The sequence below is a fragment of the Aspergillus melleus genome (genome assembly GCF_016097325.1).
Source record: "Aspergillus melleus strain CBS 546.65 chromosome Unknown contig2, whole genome shotgun sequence".
Classification (NCBI taxonomy): domain Eukaryota; kingdom Fungi; phylum Ascomycota; class Eurotiomycetes; order Eurotiales; family Aspergillaceae; genus Aspergillus; species Aspergillus melleus.
This window is the reverse complement of record NW_025763371.1, coordinates 3,073,878-3,095,208: the sequence shown is the minus strand read 5'-3', so window position 1 is coordinate 3,095,208 and position 21,331 is coordinate 3,073,878. Positions and strand designations below refer to the sequence as shown.

The 21,331-nt window shown below is 52.8% G+C and overlaps 11 protein-coding genes across 12 annotated transcripts; 6 read left to right on the top strand and 5 right to left on the bottom strand.

The window, feature by feature from the left end:
- Window positions 1-725: 725 nt before the first annotated feature.
- LDX57_003893 (uncharacterized protein) lies at window positions 726-2,239 on the bottom strand (the record flags this gene model as incomplete). The annotated part of the gene is made up of 6 exons (XM_046085548.1): window positions 726-766; window positions 883-1,477; window positions 1,541-1,576; window positions 1,648-1,792; window positions 1,873-1,955; window positions 2,111-2,239. 6 exons carry the CDS (start codon window positions 2,237-2,239, stop codon window positions 726-728), a joined length of 1,029 nt encoding a protein of 342 aa, XP_045941511.1.
- Window positions 2,240-3,625: 1,386 nt separating this feature from the next.
- On the bottom strand, window positions 3,626-5,745 carry LDX57_003892 (putative G2/M phase checkpoint control protein Sum2; the record flags this gene model as incomplete). The annotated part of the gene is made up of 4 exons (XM_046085547.1): window positions 3,626-5,020; window positions 5,293-5,533; window positions 5,621-5,656; window positions 5,723-5,745. The coding sequence occupies 4 exons, from the start codon at window positions 5,743-5,745 to the stop codon at window positions 3,626-3,628; spliced, it is 1,695 nt and encodes a 564-aa protein (XP_045941510.1).
- A 195-nt stretch (window positions 5,746-5,940) lies between these two features.
- LDX57_003891 (WD40 repeat domain-containing protein) lies at window positions 5,941-8,378 on the top strand. Of its 2 annotated transcripts, XM_046085545.1 has the most exons (4): window positions 5,941-6,169; window positions 6,248-6,413; window positions 6,507-7,172; window positions 7,241-8,378. In XM_046085545.1, exons 1-4 carry the CDS (start codon window positions 6,129-6,131, stop codon window positions 7,493-7,495), a joined length of 1,128 nt encoding a protein of 375 aa, XP_045941508.1. In that variant the 5' UTR covers window positions 5,941-6,128; the 3' UTR covers window positions 7,496-8,378. The 2 variants fall into 2 exon arrangements, with proteins under 2 accessions (XP_045941508.1, XP_045941509.1); XM_046085546.1 differs by having other exon boundaries at window positions 6,507-8,378.
- LDX57_003890 (SDR family oxidoreductase) lies at window positions 7,973-9,033 on the top strand (the record flags this gene model as incomplete). Its single annotated transcript, XM_046085544.1, has 3 exons — window positions 7,973-8,411; window positions 8,536-8,894; window positions 8,974-9,033. The coding sequence occupies 3 exons, from the start codon at window positions 7,973-7,975 to the stop codon at window positions 9,031-9,033; spliced, it is 858 nt and encodes a 285-aa protein (XP_045941507.1).
- A 127-nt stretch (window positions 9,034-9,160) lies between these two features.
- Window positions 9,161-10,387, bottom strand: LDX57_003889 (WD40 repeat domain-containing protein; the record flags this gene model as incomplete). Its single annotated transcript, XM_046085543.1, has 4 exons — window positions 9,161-9,205; window positions 9,266-9,617; window positions 9,677-10,054; window positions 10,134-10,387. The coding sequence occupies 4 exons, from the start codon at window positions 10,385-10,387 to the stop codon at window positions 9,161-9,163; spliced, it is 1,029 nt and encodes a 342-aa protein (XP_045941506.1).
- Window positions 10,388-11,358: 971 nt separating this feature from the next.
- On the top strand, window positions 11,359-12,864 carry LDX57_003888 (uncharacterized protein; the record flags this gene model as incomplete). Its single annotated transcript, XM_046085542.1, has 1 exon — window positions 11,359-12,864. One exon carries the CDS (start codon window positions 11,359-11,361, stop codon window positions 12,862-12,864), a length of 1,506 nt encoding a protein of 501 aa, XP_045941505.1.
- Window positions 12,865-12,959: 95 nt separating this feature from the next.
- On the bottom strand, window positions 12,960-13,556 carry LDX57_003887 (putative isochorismatase family hydrolase; the record flags this gene model as incomplete). The annotated part of the gene is made up of 1 exon (XM_046085541.1): window positions 12,960-13,556. The coding sequence occupies one exon, from the start codon at window positions 13,554-13,556 to the stop codon at window positions 12,960-12,962; it is 597 nt and encodes a 198-aa protein (XP_045941504.1).
- Window positions 13,557-13,925: 369 nt separating this feature from the next.
- On the top strand, window positions 13,926-14,198 carry LDX57_003886 (uncharacterized protein; the record flags this gene model as incomplete). Its single annotated transcript, XM_046085540.1, has 2 exons — window positions 13,926-13,989; window positions 14,056-14,198. 2 exons carry the CDS (start codon window positions 13,926-13,928, stop codon window positions 14,196-14,198), a joined length of 207 nt encoding a protein of 68 aa, XP_045941503.1.
- A 1,098-nt stretch (window positions 14,199-15,296) lies between these two features.
- LDX57_003885 (MBL fold metallo-hydrolase) lies at window positions 15,297-16,145 on the bottom strand (the record flags this gene model as incomplete). The annotated part of the gene is made up of 1 exon (XM_046085539.1): window positions 15,297-16,145. The coding sequence occupies one exon, from the start codon at window positions 16,143-16,145 to the stop codon at window positions 15,297-15,299; it is 849 nt and encodes a 282-aa protein (XP_045941502.1).
- Window positions 16,146-16,721: 576 nt separating this feature from the next.
- Window positions 16,722-18,132, top strand: LDX57_003884 (uncharacterized protein; the record flags this gene model as incomplete). The annotated part of the gene is made up of 4 exons (XM_046085538.1): window positions 16,722-16,814; window positions 16,868-17,746; window positions 17,796-17,889; window positions 17,945-18,132. The coding sequence occupies 4 exons, from the start codon at window positions 16,722-16,724 to the stop codon at window positions 18,130-18,132; spliced, it is 1,254 nt and encodes a 417-aa protein (XP_045941501.1).
- A 414-nt stretch (window positions 18,133-18,546) lies between these two features.
- On the top strand, window positions 18,547-21,097 carry LDX57_003883 (thioredoxin domain-containing protein; the record flags this gene model as incomplete). The annotated part of the gene is made up of 4 exons (XM_046085537.1): window positions 18,547-18,639; window positions 18,694-18,811; window positions 18,893-20,398; window positions 20,460-21,097. The coding sequence occupies 4 exons, from the start codon at window positions 18,547-18,549 to the stop codon at window positions 21,095-21,097; spliced, it is 2,355 nt and encodes a 784-aa protein (XP_045941500.1).
- Between the last annotated feature and the right edge of the window lie 234 nt (window positions 21,098-21,331).

The window sequence follows — 21,331 nt, the reverse complement described above, 5'->3', positions numbered from 1 at the left end:
CGAGATTACGATCAATGAGAATGAATCTATCATGGCTTTTGAACGGTAAACAATGAACATGGATGGGCATGAGAAATGAAATGACCCGACCAGGAGGAAACGCAAGAAGAAACGAACATGAACTGTTCAAACCCGAAAACACAAAAACAAAAACCAAAAAAAAAAGAAGGAAGATTGTCTGACTTTCCTCTCCGACGCCTATCTGATACGATACCATTTCTGAATCCAGCCAGAAACGATAGGCAATTGGGTTGACGAACACGATCCCCCGGGAGGATAGACGGACAATCGATTTTAATGATTTTCTTATGTCATGTAACGAATTTAACGATGTGATGAATACTGCAATCAATACCAGATCTTTTTGTTTCTGAATATAACTGGTTACCTATAGTCTAATGAACAGGGTGTTGTGGGGCTGAGCGTAGAGCACCTTAGGTAGGGTAGAAGATTGATTTGATTTGGTTTATACGGAGTCGATGTATATTTGCGGCGATTAGATTGATATCCACGAAACATGGGGCTTTGATTTTAGTTGAAGGTGTCGAAGGTGTCGAGATACTAAGACTGCTGTGATGGTATATTTCTTATGGAAGGTAGATTTGATATAGGAAGGATAGTATTTCGCATGCCTCAGAAGAAAAATATAAACAACGATGTATACTGAAATTGAGATGCTCACCACAGCCTACATAGGTATATCGGACCCGCACGCACCCCCACATCTACAGAATTGCAGTTGCATTCGCATGAGAGCCAACACCACCTAGTTGATTGATTAATTATCATTAGCCAATGACCTTCCATAGATCGAATGATGGAAACGATAGAAAGAATGGAAAGGAAGGACAGAGAGAGAAAGAGAGAGAGAGAGAAACTTACCCGCAACATTCGCCGGCGCACTCGTAACGAAAAACGTCCACTTGCCCGCAGCCCGACATTTCCTCGCCAGGGTCTCCAAATCCCACATCTCGCCCAGCGGCATGCCCCAAAGCGCCAGGATCTGTTGATGCATGTACCCGTTCTCCTGGATAGGCGGCCAGCACTCGAAGGTCGGCGAGTCGCCGCACAGCGCGGCAAAGTAGCAATCGTGCAGCCAGTCCAGCGTGGCGTCCTCTTGCTTGAGACCGGCCCAGTGCAGGTCCTCCGGGGGGCGCTCGGCGCCGGCCTTGCGTGCAGCGGGACTGAGCTCGTGGTAGCGCTGCACGAACCCGGAGCGGATCATGAGGATGTCGCCGACTTTGATGTCGCCGCCTTGTGACTCTGGGCGGAGGTCGAGGCCTTGTGAGGCGGCACAGGCTTGTAGTTCGGAGAACGGGATGGCGTGCGCGGTGTACGGGTCGTAGTGGTTGTTCTGGGTCTCCGCGTAGTGCCGGTAGTCGAGGAGGATGCCGCGGCCGGCGATGCCGTGGTTGGCCCAGTCCTGGATGCCGCAGCGGTGGTTGGCATCGTCGCCGACTATGTCGGCGGCTGTGATCTGATGAGAGTTAGGAGGGAATGAATGATGTTAGGTGATGTGGTGGGTTCGAGAGCGCCATACCCCGTTGTAGAAGGTCTGAGTGTCAAAATGGGCGAACTGGAGTGGTGTTGTTAGATATTACGATAGCCCTAGGTAGCCACATCCGTGCAATGTCGTCGAATACATACATGTCGGAAACCATCCCATTGAGTCCCGCTTTGCGTGTTCAGCGTGTAGGTATCGTCATAGGCGACGCCGGGGATGAGACATTTGATATGGTGTTGAAACTGCTCACGTCCAAATGCCGGGTTCTCTGGGACGTTCAAAGGAAGGCTACCAATTCCGAACGGTTAACCACCCATCTTGTATGGACGGGATCGGGAGATGTATGTATATGCTGCTGAGAGACTCACTCCAATCGAACCATTTCTCCGGTCTGAATGTCACCCGCCGCAGCCTTGACTCGCTGAGGAGTCAGGAGATTCAATCGGCCGAGCTAGACCTGAGTCAGCTTAACATACATGACAAGTTATGTGACATCATACAGGTATGTGACTATAGTTGACTAGAATAGGTGATTTGTAATCCCGCACTGGGAAGATACAAAAGAAAGTAGTAGGCACAGAGAGAACAGATCTATAGCTCACTCACCGCATCATCTTTGCCCCAAACCCAGGCTGCATCTTTCGGAGCACCTGGCAGCTTGGGTAATTCCTTGCGCGAGGGAAACCGCGTACAGTTGGGGTCCCAGGGCAGGTTATCAGGCTCTTGGACGGACATCTTAGAGGAATTCGAAGAAGAGGAAGGCAATGAAGAGAAAGAAGACAAGGTTCCAGCCAGGTTACTGAGTCGTTCTGTCATGCGAGCCATTTTCGACAGGGAACGTTCAGCATGCGAGTTTTATATACTTTCTTGGGGTAGTAGATTTTTGGAGCACAGTTAGGGATGGAGAAGGGAGGATGAGGAAATTTGGGTCGAGTGGAGGGAGACAGGATACTCTCGCGCGGAGGAGCATGATGACCGACAGTCAATGGACGCATTCTCATATCCTCGGTCCACCCCAGGCAAGCAGGGGTTATGACGGACGAGGGACGAGGGAGGAGGCAAAGCCGATGACGCGGGAGATACTCCAACCCCGTGACTGCCAATCAGGTGCTTTCGGCCGGGGGGCGAAAGGACTCGTTCTCCGCTTCGATTGCTAAGCAACTTTTTTCGTTGTTTAGTCGACTACTTACACCGGTGTATGTGTACTTTCGTATTTCTGGCGAAGATGCCGGGGAGGGAATGAATGCAAGATAAATGACAGAAGTGCGAAACTCCAGCTGGGGGATCAATGGGTCTGTTCGGAGTCATCCCAGGCAAGTAAAGTCACCCATCCGTGGTCCAACACTGTCTCCAGCGTGTCTGAGGCGACGATCGGCTACACGCATTACGCACTACAGAGGACAGCAGATTCGGTGGAACAACGTGCATAGACCAATCTGGTCTTCAGTTTTTGTTTGATTTTTCTTTTTTTGTCTCCGGATATCATTCATGGTCGAACCTTGAGTAGAATCTCTTACAATATGATACAGAACAGAATAAGTCCGCCTGCCCTCCGGTCCTATGCGGCCTGTACATCGAGTCCAAGGTCCCAAGAGAAATTGTACATGACTTGCAAGTAGAGAGAAATAGGAAAGATCAGAAAGATCAAGAACGGAAGGCAGTCTGTCAATCGACGAACGCCTCCAAGGTCGCCCTTGTGCTGATGTTGTTTCGAACGCACCGGATGTTAAATGACAAAACATGATCATCGTCCAGGTGGAGGGATATATGAGCGACGCTATTGAGGCCGCAACCTGCCCATACTCAGAAATCAAAAATAACGCCACGAAGTCGACACCGCATGAACCTTCCCCATGCCCGCCATGACCCAGATACTATGTTGTTGCTCCGAAAAACAAGCAGAAAAAAAAAAGGCAAAAAAGCTTGACAAGGGGGAATATGCCAAGAAGTATCCGTGACAGGCTACCACCAGACGCCAGAGAGTATCACAAATCAAATAAAAGAGAAATCGGTAACGCGGAAGGATCCATTCACTTCCGGAGCGGGGACATTCATCGCTAAGTGCATCATAAGAAAACAAAAGAGGTTGTAGGAAGGGAGGGAAACAGCATCCCATGGACATTAGATCTGCGTGGGAACGCCGGTGGACTGAGAGACGCTGCGGCCACCTCGGACACCACCGCGGCCCCGACCACCGTAGCCGCGATTGTAACCGCCACGACCACGACCATAGCCTCGGCCACGACCACGGCCACGGTAACCACCGCGATAGCCATCGACGCTACCTTGGCCAAAGGTTTCGATGTTACGCTTCTCTTCTTCGCCGCGCCATTCACGGCCACCGACACGGCCACCGGCTCCTTCTTCGCGGTCGCGAGCCTCGCTCGAGATATTGTCAAAGAAAGAGCTGGACTTGTTGTAGGGAGTGACGTCACCACTGGCGCTGGCTGCTTCGGATGTGTCGCCGTCAGGAACATGAGGCTCGGCCTCGTGAACTGGGGAGCCAGTGGCAATGGCCTCCTTGAGCAAGTCCTGTTTATTGAACCTGGCGTTGGCCGTCTGGAAATCGTAGTCCGTGTCGGGGACTTCGACCTTCTTGTTCTGTCCCTGGTATTGGGTACGATGACCGCCGCGTCCGCCGCGAGGGTGCTGATGACCACCGCGCTGACGAGAGCCATCGTAAGGCTTCATTTCAGCCATCTGCCGCGTCAAGTTATCGACGGGGGCAGTTCCAGGCTTCTGCTGGAGACCAGGTTGAGGCAGCTTTGCCATGGCGGCTGCCACCGCGGCAGTGGCCGCCCGAGTGGCTTCAGTGATAGCCGCCTGTGCCGAACCCTGAGGCGCGTTATTGCCTGGGGCTGCCGGAGCATTGGGGACAGGTGCCTTGATGGGGGCTGCAATGGGGATGGCCGGAGGCACGCGACCGTTCCGTGGGCCAGTAGGAGGGACCTTGCTCAGCCCGGCGGGCGGGCCCTGAACAGGAGCGGCGGATGCCTGCACAGCCTCGGCCACCGAAGGCTTAGATTCCACGGGGGGAGTAGGAGCAACCTGCGCCGGCGCGCCTGGTCCAGGTGTGCCGTCACGGCTCGCTGGCTTGCTCACGGGTTTGTCTCCGACCGGCAGCTCAGAAGTTGTCTTGGGCACGTTCATAGGGCCACCGGGGACAGGTCCTGGACGCTGAGGTGGAGGCGTCCCGTGCTGGCCAGGAGGACCGATAGGCATCTGAGGGGGCGGGAACTGGCCAGGACCTTGAGGAAAGCCTTGGCCTGGAGGGGGGAACCATCCCGGTGGGGCACCGTATGGCATGTTGGGGAATCCCGGTCCGGGGGGAAATCCAGGCGCTCCAAACCGTTGTCCATAGGGAGGATAGAATCCTTGGAACTGGGGAGGTTGAGGATAGCCAGGAGGGGCCGGACGAGATGCTTGAGGCTGCTGAGAAGGTTGAGAGTGAGGAAGTCCCTGAGGAGCCGGACCTGGTGGTCCTTGTCCTGGTCCTGGTCCCGGTCGCGACATGCTCTATTCATGAACTGTTAGCAAAACATCCTGACAATTGGTTTCGCTTTTTCAACAGGTATTAAGCAAGGTGCCGAGTCCATGATCATATCAGAAGGAAGGCAACGGAAATATCCACATGGTTTTGCGCTCTCGGAACAGGTCTGTGTATTTACATCCGAAATATTTCATCATCAGATCATTTGGTGACCGACCGGGGTCGGTCTGTGGACTCGGGCAACCTGTAATGGAGGGAAGGGTGGAAGCGATAGATTCGCTAACAAGATATCACTTACTCCGAGAATAGCAGGATCGTCTGGCACCTGAGGAGGCTCAGGCTGTGGGGCTTCCTTCTCCTCGGCCACACTGATGTCCTTCACATCGCTACCACGGAACACAATGTATTCGTAGATGCTGGACGAAGGGGGAATTTCCTCGGCGGGGTTACCGCGTCGGCCTTCGGTACCGAAAGAAACAACATTCTCGAGGGCTATTGTTGAAGCCTCGGGGTTGATCTCGTGTAAAGTACCAACATAGCTAGGCCAGTCAGGTCAGCAAGAGGGGAAAGGCAGCTTGAAGAGAGTGATCCAAGTCAAGCAGACATGGAAAGGAAATTGAACTTACCGAATGTCACTCTTGGAGATCAGGTTGAACCGCTGACTGCCAGGTGTTAACTCCAGCCGAGCCGCACAATCCCTGGTTCAGACCAGTAGGCAGAAGACTGACCCTATTAAATGGTTCATATCCATGCTGACAGGGAGTGCTGCGCGTCAATCGCGCTGAGAGAGGGAGGAGGAAACAATGTGGGAGGGAAGAAAAGAAGAAGAAAAAAGAGAAAGAAAAAGCGAGGAGCGAGAGGGGGAAGAGGGAGAGAATAAATAGGAAGGGGAGGAAGTGAGAAAGGGAGAGAAGAAGAGAGAAGACGAAGCGAGGATTTTGTGGTGGAAAAGCTTGCGGGATACGGCGGACTGCAGGAGCTCCCCACGCAGGTTGCCTGAAATTTCCGTCGTCATGGCTCCACTTGGCTTTCTTCCCTTCTTCCATCACCCTTCACTATTGAGTATTAACTCCCATAGTCTTGCTAGATTCAATTCAATTCTGTCCAATTCACTTCAGCCCAATTCCTGTCACCATGCCGCAGTCCTCCAATGCCGATGACTTCTTCCAAACCACGTTCGTCTGATTGCTACCGATTCCTCTCTTCCTCCGTTTCGCGTCGCTGATCTTGCCCCTCCTCTCCCCGGATTTCAGGGCGGCCCTCGACGAGCAGAAGCGAAGGGACGCCAAGTCTCAAAACACAAATGGATCCCCTATCAAGCTACAGAGTAAAATCCTGGCCGTTCAGCCTGACCCCGTGAATCCCGACGCCGTGTTCGTGGCCCAGAGTGGTGGCACCGTGAGGAAGGTTATACTTGAAGTAGGTGTGCCCGGTGTCCTGGCTTGATCTCTGGATGCCTCCGCGGGGTACTTGTAGCTAAAGTGCCTTTGGTGCTTGTGTGTTTTTCTGTAGACAGGTGAAACGACTGCCATTTACAAAGGACCCTCGGCGCCCATCACGAGTCTCTGCTTCAGTCCCGACGGTCGGACTTTGTTTGCTGGCTGCTGGGATAAATTGATTTGGAGCTGGGATGTGGCTTCGAGGGAGCCTAAGTTAAAATATGAGGGCCATACCGATTTCGTAAAATCAGTCGCCAGCGCCCGACTCAACGGTCAAGCCGTTCTCATTTCCGGAGGAACCGATGCTCAAATGCTGGTCTTCGATATCGCCACGGGGAAGCGCATTTCGGTCCTGAAAGGCCACGTCAAGGGAATCCAGGACCTCCAGGTGGATCCCGTCTCGCTGGAGGCGGATGGCCAGGAATTGATCGTTTTCAGCGCCGGCAGTGACCGTGAAATCCGTCAATTCGATATTTCTACCGGAAGTAAAGATCTCACCGGCACCGATGCTCTGCTGGCTCACGATACCAACGTCTACAAACTCTTCTTTGACCGTGATGGCGATCTATGGACTGCGTCGGCGGATAAGACCACCAAATGCCTCGTGAGAGAAGATGGATGGAAGCCCAATCTCACACTCACCCACCCCGACTTTGTGCGAGATGTGGTTGTTTACGAACAGGGCGGGTGGATCGTCACTGCGTGCAGGGACGAGGAGGTCCGAGTGTGGAATCGATCGGTGGGTGATCAATTGCTCCCTAATCCTCAACCTTATCTCATGATCTTGCTAACATGACCGGGGGTTAGACCGGAAATCTTCACCACACCTTTTCGGGCCATTTCGAGGAAGTCACTGGGCTTGCGCTTGTGGGGTCGACGGTGGTCAGCGTCAGTATCGATGCCACCATTCGACAGTGGTCTCTGGAACCCCGGGATCTTGAGGCTGCGGTGGAAAGGGCTAAGAAGCCCGCGACCGAGGAAGAAGAACAACCACAGAATTCGGGGTCAATGCTGACGGAGGAAGAAGAGCGAGAATTGGCCGAACTGATGGAAGAGGACTAATGAATCTCTCCCTTTCCCAACGGCTCTAGCTACAGTAATAGAATATGTTGTGACAGGCAAGAGACTGGGATCCCTACGTACAGACTGAAATTCCAGAGCAAACAAGAGATTAGGATCATGCAGGTCGTCCAGGCTTAAGCTGTCGTCTTACCTTGGGCGTAACAAGAACCGCTGTTCCAGGGCGCATCGAAACTCCGATCCCCTCATGCAACGCAGTGAATCTCGACTGTAGTGCAATACGCAGTTGTAATATCAACCAGCCCTCGCAGCTGAAGGGTCGTACAGGTTAACATCCAACATAGTGACACAGCAGTCAAGCCATACCCGTAGAGAGCCATCACACGTCGGACAAGGAACCAACTGGCTCCCCTATAACTAGTTCTTTATCAATTGACCAACAGACCTGACCAACGGACCTCCCTGAATTTCAGCGATCCAATCCTATCTCGCCCCTACCCTACCCTGTCCTGCCCGGTCATGTCCCCGACCAAAACCATCCTCATCACCGGCTGTTCCGCCCACGGCATCGGCTCTGCTCTGGCTCTCGCTCTGGCGCAAAAAGGCCACCACGTCTTCGCCACCGCGCGCCATCCGTCCAAGATTCCCGTATCGCTTTCCTCTCTCCCAAACGTGACCACGCTGCAGCTGGACGTGACGTCGACCACGTCTGCTTCGGAAGCCGCCAAGGCAGTCGAGGATCACGGTGCCGGGCTGGATATCCTGGTGAACAATGCCGGGTCGGGATATACGATGCCACTGCTGGACGCGGACCTGGAGACGGCGCAGCAGGTGTACGAGACAAATGTTTGGGGCGCGGTTCGTATTGTCCAGGCGTTCTCGGGCCTGTTGATCGAGAGGCAAGGGCGGGTGGTGAATGTGTGTAGTGCCGGTGCGGTGATGAATGCGCCTTGGGTTGGTGAGTTTTTCTTTGATTATATTCTTGTCTGAAATCCGATGAGGCTTGGTCTTGTTCAGTCTGTATGTTAAGCTGTGTTTTGTCTTTTGTTCATCAACCGATCTCATTTCAATCGTGTATGTAGGGATCTATAACTCCTCGAAATCCGCCCTGGCCGCCCTCTCCGAAACCTTACGACTCGAGCTCGCGCCGCTCGGAGTCACGGTGGCTACCTTGATGGTTGGAGTCGTGCTAACCTCGTTTCACGGCAACGAACCGGAGTTCAACCTGCCGGGTCCCTCGCGCTACTTCGCGATTAAGGATATCATTGCGCGCTGGGCAGCCGGGCTGGCAGGACCGAAGGGATGTTCGATAGGAACGTTCGCCGAATCGATTGTGGACGACGTGCTTGGGAACGAACATTCGAGAGGAGCAGTCCTGTGGAGGGGACCTGGATGTTTAGTGGTGAGGATTATTTCGGCAGTGGTGCCGAGATGGATGTCGGTGAGCTCTTGTCCTGGTCATACTGACTGCTCTTACTGCTGCCTAGAGGGCGTTGCTGACGATTTTTGTTTGTGCTCAGGATAGGTTGGTATGTCATGGACATGGGCTGGACGCGTTAGTACAGCGGATCAAGAAATGAGGGTCGTCGGTGTTCTTGTAATTACAATAAAGAGATTTAATGTAGAATTATATTTGTCTATAAACAGAACAGGGGTTATCTTCGAATTCCATCAAGGCTTGCTAATAAATATCACGACTCAACCAATTTATGAGCCTTCACTGCTCTTTGCCTCCTGACTGACATCCCATATCTGCTCTTCCAGTTAGCATCACTTTCTAGTTCAACTGACAATCCAAGCTGTTGTACATACCTCGATCATCGGCTTCGAATCCCGAGCCACCAAGGCCACGATTTTATTCTCCTCGATGAAACCCAGCTTCCACACCGAGTGCGCGGTATCATCAATTGTGGCGATAGTTTTGCCGCTCTCAATGTCACTCAGCAGAATTGAACCGCCGGCACTCACTAGGCTGGATCCGCGAACGTCAAATGCTGATACGGGGTCCTCGTGAGCCCTGAATTTGGAGATCAGACGCGCAGGAGTATACAGCGACCAAACGTGCACGAAGCCTGCCGAATCCGCTGTGATCAAGGTCGAATTCTCCAGGATCTGGGCTCTCCCAACGACACCGTCCGGCTCATGCAGGACTTCGAGACATTCCCTGCCAACACAATATTAACTACCCGAATCGCAACGAGGCTACAGGTCTGCTAGACTTACCCGCTATCAGCCCGCCAGATGCGGACAGTTTCATCCTGCCCTCCGGTGACGAGCATGTCACCCTGAGCATCGACTGCCGCGCAGTAGATGGCCCCCTCGTGTCCTTCCAATTTGTGCAGAGGCGAGAAATCCCTGGCGCTCCAGAGATACGCGACACCGTCACCCCCGGCGGACAGGAAGACGTTTCCTAGCGGGAAGGCCTCGAGACAGCGAATGGTGCCGGAGTGACCGTCCAAGACCTTCTTGCACTCTCCACTCTGGGTATCCCAGACCCGAATCGTCGCGTCCCGGGACGCTGATAACAGGGTCTGTGCGTCGTCGAGGAAGCGAAGTACGCGCACAGTGGACGTATGGCCTTTCAGAATGGGACCGGGCTCCCTGAAGATTGATCCCAATAACATTGATCAGTTTCCAGTATATCTATACGGGCACGGCATGGACGTGAAGTTCTATTTACCCCGTTGATAAGTTCCATGTTCGGATATCGGATTCAGTCCCTCCGCTGGCGAGTAGATCGCCCTGCACCGCGGTTGCCCAGACGGCGCCTTCAGAGCCTGTGAGAACGTGCTGCTTGTTGCCTTGGGTATCGTAGACGTAGATTTCCGAATTATCTAGCGAGACGATGATGTGGGTTGGGGAGACCGATAGGTCCGTTACGAGGGCTGTACTGCCCGGATCTGAGATGATAGGTTCAGAGAGGAGACGAGACATCGTGTTCGGTTTCTCTATTATATACTAGGGCTCGAAGATGAGAGTTGAAAAGATGGAATGACAAAACAGGAGGCGGACCAGGAGCTTCTTATCTGTTAGATCGGATCTAACGGTCCAACACTAACAGCACCGCCACATCATTGGGGTCGAACAACGGGGGGATCAAATATCTTCAGCCTTGCAGATTGTGATCGACTCGAAACGGCTCACTTGTCGAATCAACGGGCCAAAGAGCGAGCGGGATGCCGTTATTCCCGTGCCAAAAGGCACTGAGTTCATAGTGATGTTTTTGTCGGGTCGGATGGCTGTTGACGTCACTCGGTGGGGGCTCGATCCTCGCAATGTCAATCAATGCAACTCCCTCGACACGGATTTTGTTTCCAGGTGCCTTTAGCACGATAACTTGATCCTGGGGTCTCCAGATCAACCAGCTTGGGTGACAGAGGGGACTTGTTAGATGGCCTACCAGATTTAGTATAGCACTTTTTACCCCATACCCAGTCTACTCCGTGTACTGTAGTTCCGGCTCAGATATATAAGCGCCAGAAGACACTTATGTCAGGGAGTTGGTCCGTAGCTTACCATGGCACGCCGAATCCCTGACTGGCTGTTATATACTGCGTTGACTGAACGACCTGTTGGTTATTCATTGTGCTTTTTTGGCCTGTAGCGCAATGGTAAAGTCAACGGGCCACTTGCCCGACACACTACATAGACAGTGTACTCCGTAGGTTATGTCCCCTTACCCGATGTCCTGTGAGTCTGACAAGAGTCCCAAGACTGTCTTAAATGTAAATGCGAGGAGGCGTTGCCCTTCCAGCCTTTCCAACCGGGGAAGCCCTAACTAGCAACTGGCAGACCCACCAATTCGGCGACTTGACCGGGGAAGTCGCCGAACATGTAATGGTTCCATTCCCTCGACTGATTGCGATAACTACTCCGTCCAAAATTAGCTGGAGCTCATGTCCAATATGGAATTTGGTCAATCTAGTCCGACGGCGATTTCGTCGACTGCGGTGGCCTGCCTGAACTGTCGCGAGAAACACCTCAAATGTGACGGCAACGTGTCCGGCTGTGGTCGATGCAGAACGCTGAATCTCTCCTGCTATTTTGTGCCTTCTCGCCGCGGACGCAAATGCCGACCGGGTCCGATCCCCAGCGACTCGTCGCTGCCTGTCGAGCCACTCGGTGCTGTTGAGACTGATCTTGGAGTGGACAGCAAGCATCTCGTCGGCGTTTACTACCTACATTTCCATCAAGCACATCCATTTCTGCCGCCTCATGATGTGTTCATCCAGTCTGCCCCGCCGGCATACCTCGTCAACCTGGTCGAATACATCGGTCTGCACTATCTGGTCAATCTGGTACCAGATCGAACGGCCTCTCTACGAGCAAACGTCGAGGAGGCGGATCTCGACATGGTCAAGGTCCAAGCCCTGCTCCTTCTTTCCATCATTCTACACGCGCGCCTACACCCTATCGAAGCCAAAATTTGCATGGCTCAGGCCATCCAATGCAGCCTCGAACTCGGTCTCCATTGTCGCGGGTTCTCGGATTCCCTGGAGACGCATGATCCCGTGCACGCAGAGAGCGCGCGACGCACGTGGTGGGAAATATTTATCCTCGATACCCTCATGGCCGCTGTGCAAGTTGAAGGCTCGCTGCAATTTACTCTCGAGATTCCCGACGTGCCGCTGCCTTGCGAGCCGGAGAACTACACGGGGTCTTTCTCGGGCGGTGGGCTGACCACGATCAGCGACTTGGACCGTCAAGCCTTACTTCACAACGACGCGGACTTGTCCTCCTCGGCGTACCGCGTCGAAGCAGCTGTCATCCTGCACAAATGCCTTCTCGTCGGCACCACTCACGCCCCGCAAGAGTCGACGGACGTCCTCGACGCGACAATCACCTCGTGGCTCCACCGCGTGCAGTCACGGTGCTACCATCGTCCACTCCTGCGACACACTGGCGAATTGGACCAAATGACTTTCCAAGCCATGATGATCATGCATTGCGCTGCTGTCTATCTGCATTTCCCTAGATCCTCGCTCCTGGCGTTTTTACCCATTACAGGCCGAATCTTCTGTGCGAGTCCGCCGAGTTTCTCATCACTTGCCCTTAACCCGCAGGTCCACACGGCCAAGGTTGTCGCTGCGGCGACCGGCCTGTCGAAGCTGGCTTCGCTGTCCCCCTCGGTTGTTGGACATACCCCGTTCTTCGTGTGCACGCTGGTTCTCAGTTCAGTGATACAACTGGCGGTGCTGTCGATCGAGGTTACGCAGACGACCAGTGCGGTGCGTCCCTACCTGGGACTGAATATCGGGACATTGAAAGCCATGGGGAATCTATGGGCTATTGCAGCCGTATCCATAGAGCGGATACAAAGCGTAACGCAGGAAGTGGAGGATGTGCTTGCCGGCGGATGCTTTGCGAATCTTATTGAAGACGATGCTGCTCTGTTAGATTGCATGACATGATATGTATGAAATTGTAAATAATTCAAATTCGACTCTCAGGCCAACAAAACCCTTCCCTTCAGCCACACACAAGTAAAATCTCACGAACTAATCCCTCACCCCTGAATCTCCGTCGCCGACACGACCGTCCCAAACGCATCATCCAACTCGCTCAGCACAGTCGACACCAGTTCCTCCGCCTTCACACCAGGAATATCGCGATCCCCAACGCCCTCACCAGCCACCAAAACCTCATACCCCAACTCACTCCCCGCCCTCGCCGTCGTCGACACACACACATGCGCCATATATCCCACCAACACGATCTTCTTCCCGACAGGCCCCAACCCGCTCAGATACGCATGCAAATCCGTCTGGGCAAACGAGCTCGGGAAGTTCTTCGTCACGACCTTCTCGCCCGCCGCGGGCGTCAGCTCCTCGAATTCCCGCGCCAGCTCGGTGCCGCTCGTGAACACTGGTGCTCCCGCGGGCGTCTCGTGCACCACGTGCACGATGTTCTTGCCATTGTGCCCGCCGCGACGGTATCGGTTCAGCAGGTCAGAGATGACCTTGCGGCTGGCGGAGACGTGCTCGACGGCGAGTCTTCCTTGCGCGTATTCGTTCTGCGCGTCGATGATGATCAGGGTTGAGTCTTGGGTGGTGGCGGTGGAGCGGGGGAGGCCGATGGTTTGGCGGAAGGAGAGGGGGGACATTTTGGATTTTCTGTTAGGGGTGAATGAGAGATGGATTTGAGAATGAGGATTAGGACAAGAAGGATAATACAAAATGAGGGGGAAAGAGGAGTATTTATGATGCAATGCGGGGATGTATAGAGAGAGAAAGAGAAAGAAGGTTATCTAATCGTCTCCACCGTGGGATACCGGTGGGAGCCGGTGGGATAGCGATGGGATAGCGGTGGGATAGCGGTGGGATATTCTCCCCTTCTACTTCTCTACTTCTCTAGATATTCTACTCCTTCAGTCGGAACTGGATTGGCATCCCTGAGATATACAACATGAGATTCTACTGTCGCCATCCTGCCTGCAAATGCAGCTATCTACGCAAGGAGCACCTTCGCCGGCATGAAGCGCAGCATCGAGGCGAACGGTCCTCATGTCCAGTCTGCGACCGCGTGTTTTCTCGAAGGTATCACATCTTATGTCTCTGAGACGAGTGTGTTTGAACTTAGTGGCAAGAGCTGACACAACGCAGCGACACTCTGCGCCGCCACATTCGACAAGACCACGAGGAGCAGGAACAATCCCACATCATCCGCTCCGCGCAAGCCTGTCGACCGTGTCGGGGGGCGAAAGTGCGCTGTCGCGGCGGATTTCCATGTCAGAATTGCGAACTAAAACACCTAGATTGTTCGTTCGATGGTAATGGCTCTAGTTTAAAAGATAGGGACGGAGACGATGAATCGCAGCCGAGGATGGAGTCAGCCCAGTCATCGATTCTCGACCGACTCGGCGGCCCGGAAGATATTGAACGACATGTGCGCATCTATTTTGCGATTTTCCACTCCGAATGGCCATTTCTGCATCGGGCGACGTTCAGCGTGGACCATGAGCCTGCCTTGCTTTTGTACTCGGTCGTTATGATTGGACTGTGGGCTAGTGGCGATAATTCCAATCAGCAGATGGCGCTGGATTTGCATCGATGGTTGGGGACGTGTATAAGGGAACAACAGGTCAGTAGACGACCCTCATCAACTTATGACCAAGATTTTAAATCGCATCAAATCAATTATTGACTAACAGAGTCGATAGACAACATGGGAAGACCTCCCCGACCAATCCGACACACTTTCCTCAGCCTGGCCGATAGCCACATACCAGGGCATTCTCCTCTACATCATCTTCTCCCTCCTAATAGCCCCCCAGCAATCCCGCCCACTCAGCCTTAAAGTCCCACTAGCTACACCCGATTATCAGATTCTTACCGCCCTCGTAAACACATGCCGCAGATATCACGTATTCTCCTACCCAGCGATGCTCGGCCGATACCGTTCAATCGAATCCGTGACATGTATTTGGGTAGGAGTGGAAGAGATCAAGCGGTTCGGACTGGCACTGTACAAGGTCTCTAGGCTATGCTGCTGCGCTTCTCAGATAGGGGAGGATCATGCTAAGCTGCTACGGCTATCTGATTTGCAATTTCCGGAGCCGAATAGTAATCATCTATGGGAGGCGAGGTCAAATCCAGAGCTTGCGTACTTGCTGGAGGGGATTAGGAGGGATGTAGATTCGGGGAAGAGTCAATCTGGGAGGTGGATATCTGAGTGTGAGGAGCTGCTTGGATGTTGTGGGTTAGAGTGATTTTGGCATCTTTTGAAATTCACTTGAAACATCTGGCGACTCTAATACAAGGTTCGATACGACACAATTTGTCCATTTAAACGATATCTAAAACTTTTATGTCTATTTGCTGTATTTAACAAAAGCACAGGCAAATTAAACAACCGAAGTCTCAACCCCTGGCGCCAACCATCGCACCTTCTCCTGCACGCCTTCCTGCTCAAAAACAGCCAGCAACTCCCCCTTATGCTCCGTGAAATGCTCCCACGACTCGAAATGGATCGGCACCATGATCTCCGCCCCCGTCACCCTCATCAAATGCGCCGCCTGCTTCCCATCGAACGTAATCTGCAAGATACCGTTCGGGTGCGAGAACAGCGCATTTCCCAGATTCAGCACCGCCACGCAGATGTTCCACTTATCTTTCATGTTCGCCAACTCGTCAATCCAGACCGTGTCGCCCGAGAAGTACACCGCATTCGGCAAGCCATTCGCACCCTTCCCGAAAGATTCCGCCTCCAGGATGAACCCGGTGACTTCGCCGCCGGGGAAGTGCTTGCAGGGGGTGCCGGTGATACGGAACTCCTTGCCGCCGATCTTCGCGGTGACGGTTTGCCACGGTTGCAGGCCGACGACGCCCGGGCGAGGTTGCAGGTTCTTGGCACCGTCGGGGGTCGTGAAGACGCGGCGGCCGTCGAGGAGTTGGCGGCCGAGGGGGTCGAGGTTATCGACGTGGTCTTCGTGGCTGAGTAGCACAGCGTCGATGGGAGGGAGGTCGTGGAGCCGGAGGGCAGGGTCTTCGGTGCTGGTCAGAACACCTGCCGGAGGACGGCCCTCGAATCCAAAGTCCTTCAGGTTGGGAGCCTTGGACCACCCGTCGTAGATGTATTGGGATCCGCCGGGGCAGAAGACAGGGTCGGTGAGGAATCGGATGCCGTCGATGTTGATGATCGCCGTGGCGGTGGTGATGTGGGTGATGGAGATGGTGCCTTGGAACGAAGACATGGTGGGTATGGATGATGAAGAGAATGATAACTTAAGATGTTTTCAGTGTTGATGATGATGTTGGGACAGTCATTGAGAAGATGGACAGTTTATATGGTTTCTCGATAGGCGCAATTTCGGCCTTGGTGGGTTCTGGTGGACATCTCCCACCGGGCCATTAATAAAATTGATGAATAAATTGATATAGAAATCGAGGTAGCGTAATCATTGATCAGCTTTTGACAAAGAGCAGGGCCATGTTTCAGAAGAGGTTGTTCGGAATTAGAAAGAATTTTAGGATTACCCTTGGAGCTTTGGTGGATACGGCTCCTGGGGTTCCGGTGGGAGATGGACGGTAGAATGTGGGATAGAAAAACAAGGGGTTCGATTGCCTTATTAATCGAATAAATAGGCTTAGGAAGAATCGGGTCTGTACAAGGTTAGTCCGTATCGATCCTATTAAATCAAATTCCCTTGCTCTGGAGGCTCTTTATCCGGTAAATTTTTTCACTGTAATTAAGCAATTATCTCGTTCTCATTTGCATCCGGTCCCTGTCATTGGTATAGTATTCAGATAACTGCGAAAGCCCCCTGATCATGACGTCCCCCGATGCTACTGACGGAGGTTACGGATGGGTCATCGTGTTTGCAGTCTTCTGGAACAATGCTCACGTCTGGGGAATACTGTCCGTACGTGACTATCGTCCAATTGAAATGACAGCCCGTCAACTGACCAGGTCTAGAGCTATGGTGTCTTCCTGGAATACTTCACCTCCCATTCCATATTCCCGCACAGTCGAGCTCTCGACTTTGCCCTGATTGGAGGTCTATCGGCTTCACAGGCTCTCGTGATATCGCCCTTAATCACAACCATTCACCGTCGCTTTGGCCTCAGGGCTACCATAGCCCTCGGTGTCCTGTTTGAGACCGCAGCTCTGCTGGGAGCGTCCTGGAGCACAGCGATTTGGCAACTGTATCTGAGCCAAGGTGTCTGCTTTGGATGGGGTCTCGGTCTGCAGTATCTTTCGACAACCGCCATCATTCCGCAGTGGTTCAGCAAAAGGCGAAGTCTCGCGGCAGGCATTACAACAGCTGGAACCGGCACTGGCGGACTAATATATTCGCTTGCAGCTCACGCCATGCTAGATAATGTCGGCAGGGGCTGGTCATATCGAATCCTAGCGATCGTACAGCTCGTTGTGAACTCCATTTGCCTACTGCTTCTGCGTGACCGAAGCTCAGCGCATGCAACCGGGAGACCGGGGTTATCGATCAATTTCAAGCTCGGAAAGAGATATGAGACATGGCTATTTATCGCTTGGGGCTTTTTCAGCGTGATGGGTTTCATGGTGATTTGGTTTTCGCTGGCAACATACGCTCGAAGCATCGGCCTGACTGCCAGCCAAGGGTCCACTATCACCGCCGTAATGAATATAGGACAGATGTTCGGACGCCCTGCGGTAGGTTTTTTCAGTGACAAGATTGGCAGATTGAATGTTACCACTTTTGCCTCGTTTGTCAGCGGCGTATTATGTCTGCTGCTGTGGGTTTTTGCGAAGACATATGCAGCCCTCACTTGCTTTGCATTGTTTGCTGGGATCTTGTTTGGCACCTTCTGGGCGGTGAGATGAGACCTTCGCCCATTTCACCCATTAGCTAACGGTATTGAAGGCTATTGGCCCTTTGGCCGCCGAGGTTGTCGGACTAGAAGAGCTGCAGTCATGCTTGACCATTGCCTGGCTCGTCTGTTCTGTACCTGCAACTTGTAAGTCATACGGCTTGCAATCTGGTAGATGTTTGTGTTACTGATTATCTCGAAGTCGGAGCGGCTATCGGACTTGAGCTTCGGACGACCGGAGAGCACGAGTATCTCCACACGCAGCTGTTCACGGGGTTCATGTATATTGCAGCATCACTGTGCACACTGCTGCTGCGGGGATGGAAGATATCGGACAAGGACCGTCGAGGGGATATATTACGTTCGATGGTGAAGATGGAGAAAGTCTAAGGGGATAATATTGGATGTAGTATAAGTAGATGCACAAACATAGAGATATACACGCTTACGTATTTATACAACACGTGACCTCTCAGGCATCGATGACGCAGCAGGCGCCGATCTCCCGGATGCGGGCCTTAACAGTTAACAGTTAACAGTCCAACCGTCTCTACTTTCCACTCCGTCCAGCCCCGATCCTTCCATCCCACTTGTTCTTCTCCAACTGCCACTAGCTGCCTGCCTCGTGGTCCCTCACTTCTCCCTATTCTCGGACCCTTTCCCACTGGTCGGCTGCATCTCTTCTCAACTCATCACATTCACACCCCTCTTAGCCCCTCTTCGGTGGCCCTCGGATCGCGACCGAGCGATCTTGTCATTCATCGTCTCCCAGCAACTGAGATCCTAGCTTGTTCCTCTTGCAGGATGGCCGCCCCGATGGACGTGCACTTGCATGCCGGTGGAACCGACGCGGAGCCCAAGCTGGTCAATCGACTGCACCATAGTCGATCCCCATATGTGAGCAATCGTTCCGTCGTAATTTGAAGATTAATGACACTGATTGATCGAAAGGTTAGGGGCCACATGGATAATCCTGTCGCTTGGCAGTTATGGGATGCCGAGTCGATTGATTTGGCCCGGCGACATAATCGACTCATCTTTCTGAGCATCGGATACTCGGCATGTCACTGTATGCACTATTTGATTTTTATTTTCTCCCCTCGGTCACAAGCAGTCAACCTTGGTGGATTATCCAACTAATGTTCGATAGGGTGTCATGTTATGGAAAAGGAATCGTTCATGTCGCCAGAAGTGGCGTCGATTTTAAACGAATCTTTCATTCCCATCAAGGTTGACCGTGAGGAGCGACCGGATATCGATGATGTTTACATGAATTACGTCCAAGCAACCACCGGCTCGGGCGGCTGGCCGCTGAATGTCTTTCTCACTCCAGACCTTGAGCCGGTGTTTGGCGGCACCTACTGGCCGGGTCCCAGCTCCTCTAGCTTACCCGGGAATGAGACTATTGGATTTATTGATATCCTGGATAAGCTCCGAGAGGTCTGGGAAACCCAACAGCTACGGTGTCGCGAGAGCGCGAAAGAAATCACGAAACAGCTTCGGGAGTTTGCCGAAGAAGGAACGCATACGTACCAGGGGGACCGACCGTCGGACGAGGACTTGGATATTGAGCTTTTAGAGGAGGCTTATCAACACTTTGTTTCGCGATACGATCCCGTACATGGAGGATTCTCCCGGTCCCCAAAATTTCCGACACCTACGAACTTGAGCTTCTTGCTCCGTCTGGGAACTTATCCAGCCGCCGTATCGGATGTTGTTGGGCAAGAGGAATGCGAGAGGGCTACCGCGATGGCAGTCAATACGCTTATCAACATGGCGCGCGGGGGGATCCGAGACCACATAGGCCACGGTTTTGCACGGTACAGTGTCACGTCGAACTGGCTGTTGCCTCACTTTGAAAAAATGCTTTATGACCAAGCCCAGCTCTTGGACGTCTATGTCGATGCATTCAAAGTTACGCATAACCCCGAACTGCTAGGTGCTGTCTATGACTTGGCTACGTACTTGACAAGTAGTCCTATCCAATCGCCAGCGGGTGCATTTCACTCCTCCGAAGACGCCGACAGTCTTCCAACACCGAATGACACGGAGAAGCGAGAAGGCGCGTTCTATGTCTGGACCTTGAAGGAACTCACACAGGTGCTTGGCCAGCGAGATGCGCAAGTATGTGCTCGCCATTGGGGTGTTCTCTCTGACGGGAATATTGCCCCGGAAAATGACCCGCACGACGAATTCATGAACCAGAATGTATTATCGGTCAAAGTCACGCCTAGCAAGTTGGCTCGAGACTTTGGTCTCGGGGAGGACGAAGTGGTGAAAATCATTCGATCTGCTAAGCAGAAGCTTTGCGAATACCGGGAGAGAACCCGAGTGCGACCGGACTTGGACGACAAAGTCATTGTTGCGTGGAATGGCTTGGCCATTGGAGCACTCGCCAAGTGCAGTGCACTTTTTGAACAAATCGAAAGCTCCAAAGCGCTCCAATGCCGGGATGCTGCAGTCAAGGCGGCGAACTTCATCAAGAACACTCTTTTCGACAAACCCACCGGAAAACTTTGGCGTGTCTACCGCGATGGGGCGAGGGGCGACACCCCCGGATTTGCTGACGACTACGCCTATCTTATTTCTGGCCTGTTGGACCTGTACGAGACCACTTTCGATGACAGCTACCTGCAGTTTGCCGAGCAATTACAAAGTATGCCCTACTATACCCTTGCCGTATTATTGAAAGCCGTCATTGCTAACTGTTAGCGTAGAATATCTGAATCAAGAATTTATGGCGTATGCTGGATCGACGCCAGCGGGATACTACAGTACACCTTCCACGCCAACACCAGGCATGCCTGGCCCTCTACTCCGATTAAAGACGGGGACCGAGTCGGCCACGCCGTCAGTGAACGGCGTCATTGCTCGCAATTTACTTCGCCTCGCAAATTTACTCGAAGACGAGGGATATCGCACACTCTCGCGCCAAACGTGCCATTCATTTGCCGTTGAAATTCTTCAGCACCCATTCCTTTTCGTCGGCTTACTAGACGCAATCGTCGGCCTAGAAGCCGGGTCACGCAACATCACAGGCGTGTTCAGCACCGCTGTCATCACTACTGCCCCTCAATCATCATCTAGTCTTCTCAGCAAATCAGAGGAGCCGACCTCGGTACGAGATTTGCTTGTGCAAAAGATCCGGTCAGAAGCCGGGCCCGCGTTATCTACGTCAACCACCACTGCTTCTCTCGTTGATATCCGCCCGTCACGTGTGGGCGATTTTGTCGGCAATCCCTCTTTCTGGCTGAGGAGCCGAAATCCCCTGTTCAAGGATCTCAAACCGTCGGACCCAGCCAAGAATTACTTGCTCATTTGCGAAGGGGGAACGTGCAGGACGGTGGATATCTAAAATTTTGGATGTAATTTTTGAGCTATATTCTGCTAGTTATATGGCAATGACTGATTCAATTGATCGAACTGTGTAGTATGAGATACTCTTTTGTGCTCGGGTTGTATATTTCTCATCTGTCGTTCCGACCCTCCTTGCGTTGCTCGTGCATACCATCCCTATCTGAGACCACCAGCAGCGCAATGATATCACTTTGTTCCGGAAGACAGAATTTCATCCCTTCATCCCTCGCCT

Coding starts and splice junctions, on each gene's coding strand:
- LDX57_003891 (XM_046085545.1), top strand. CDS start 6,129: ATGCCGCAGTCCTCCAATGCCGATGACTTCTTCCAAACCAC. Junction 6,170..6,247: donor GATGACTTCTTCCAAACCAC/GTTCGTCTGATT, acceptor CCCGGATTTCAG/GGCGGCCCTCGACGAGCAGA. Junction 7,173..7,240: donor TCCGAGTGTGGAATCGATCG/GTGGGTGATCAA, acceptor ACCGGGGGTTAG/ACCGGAAATCTTCACCACAC.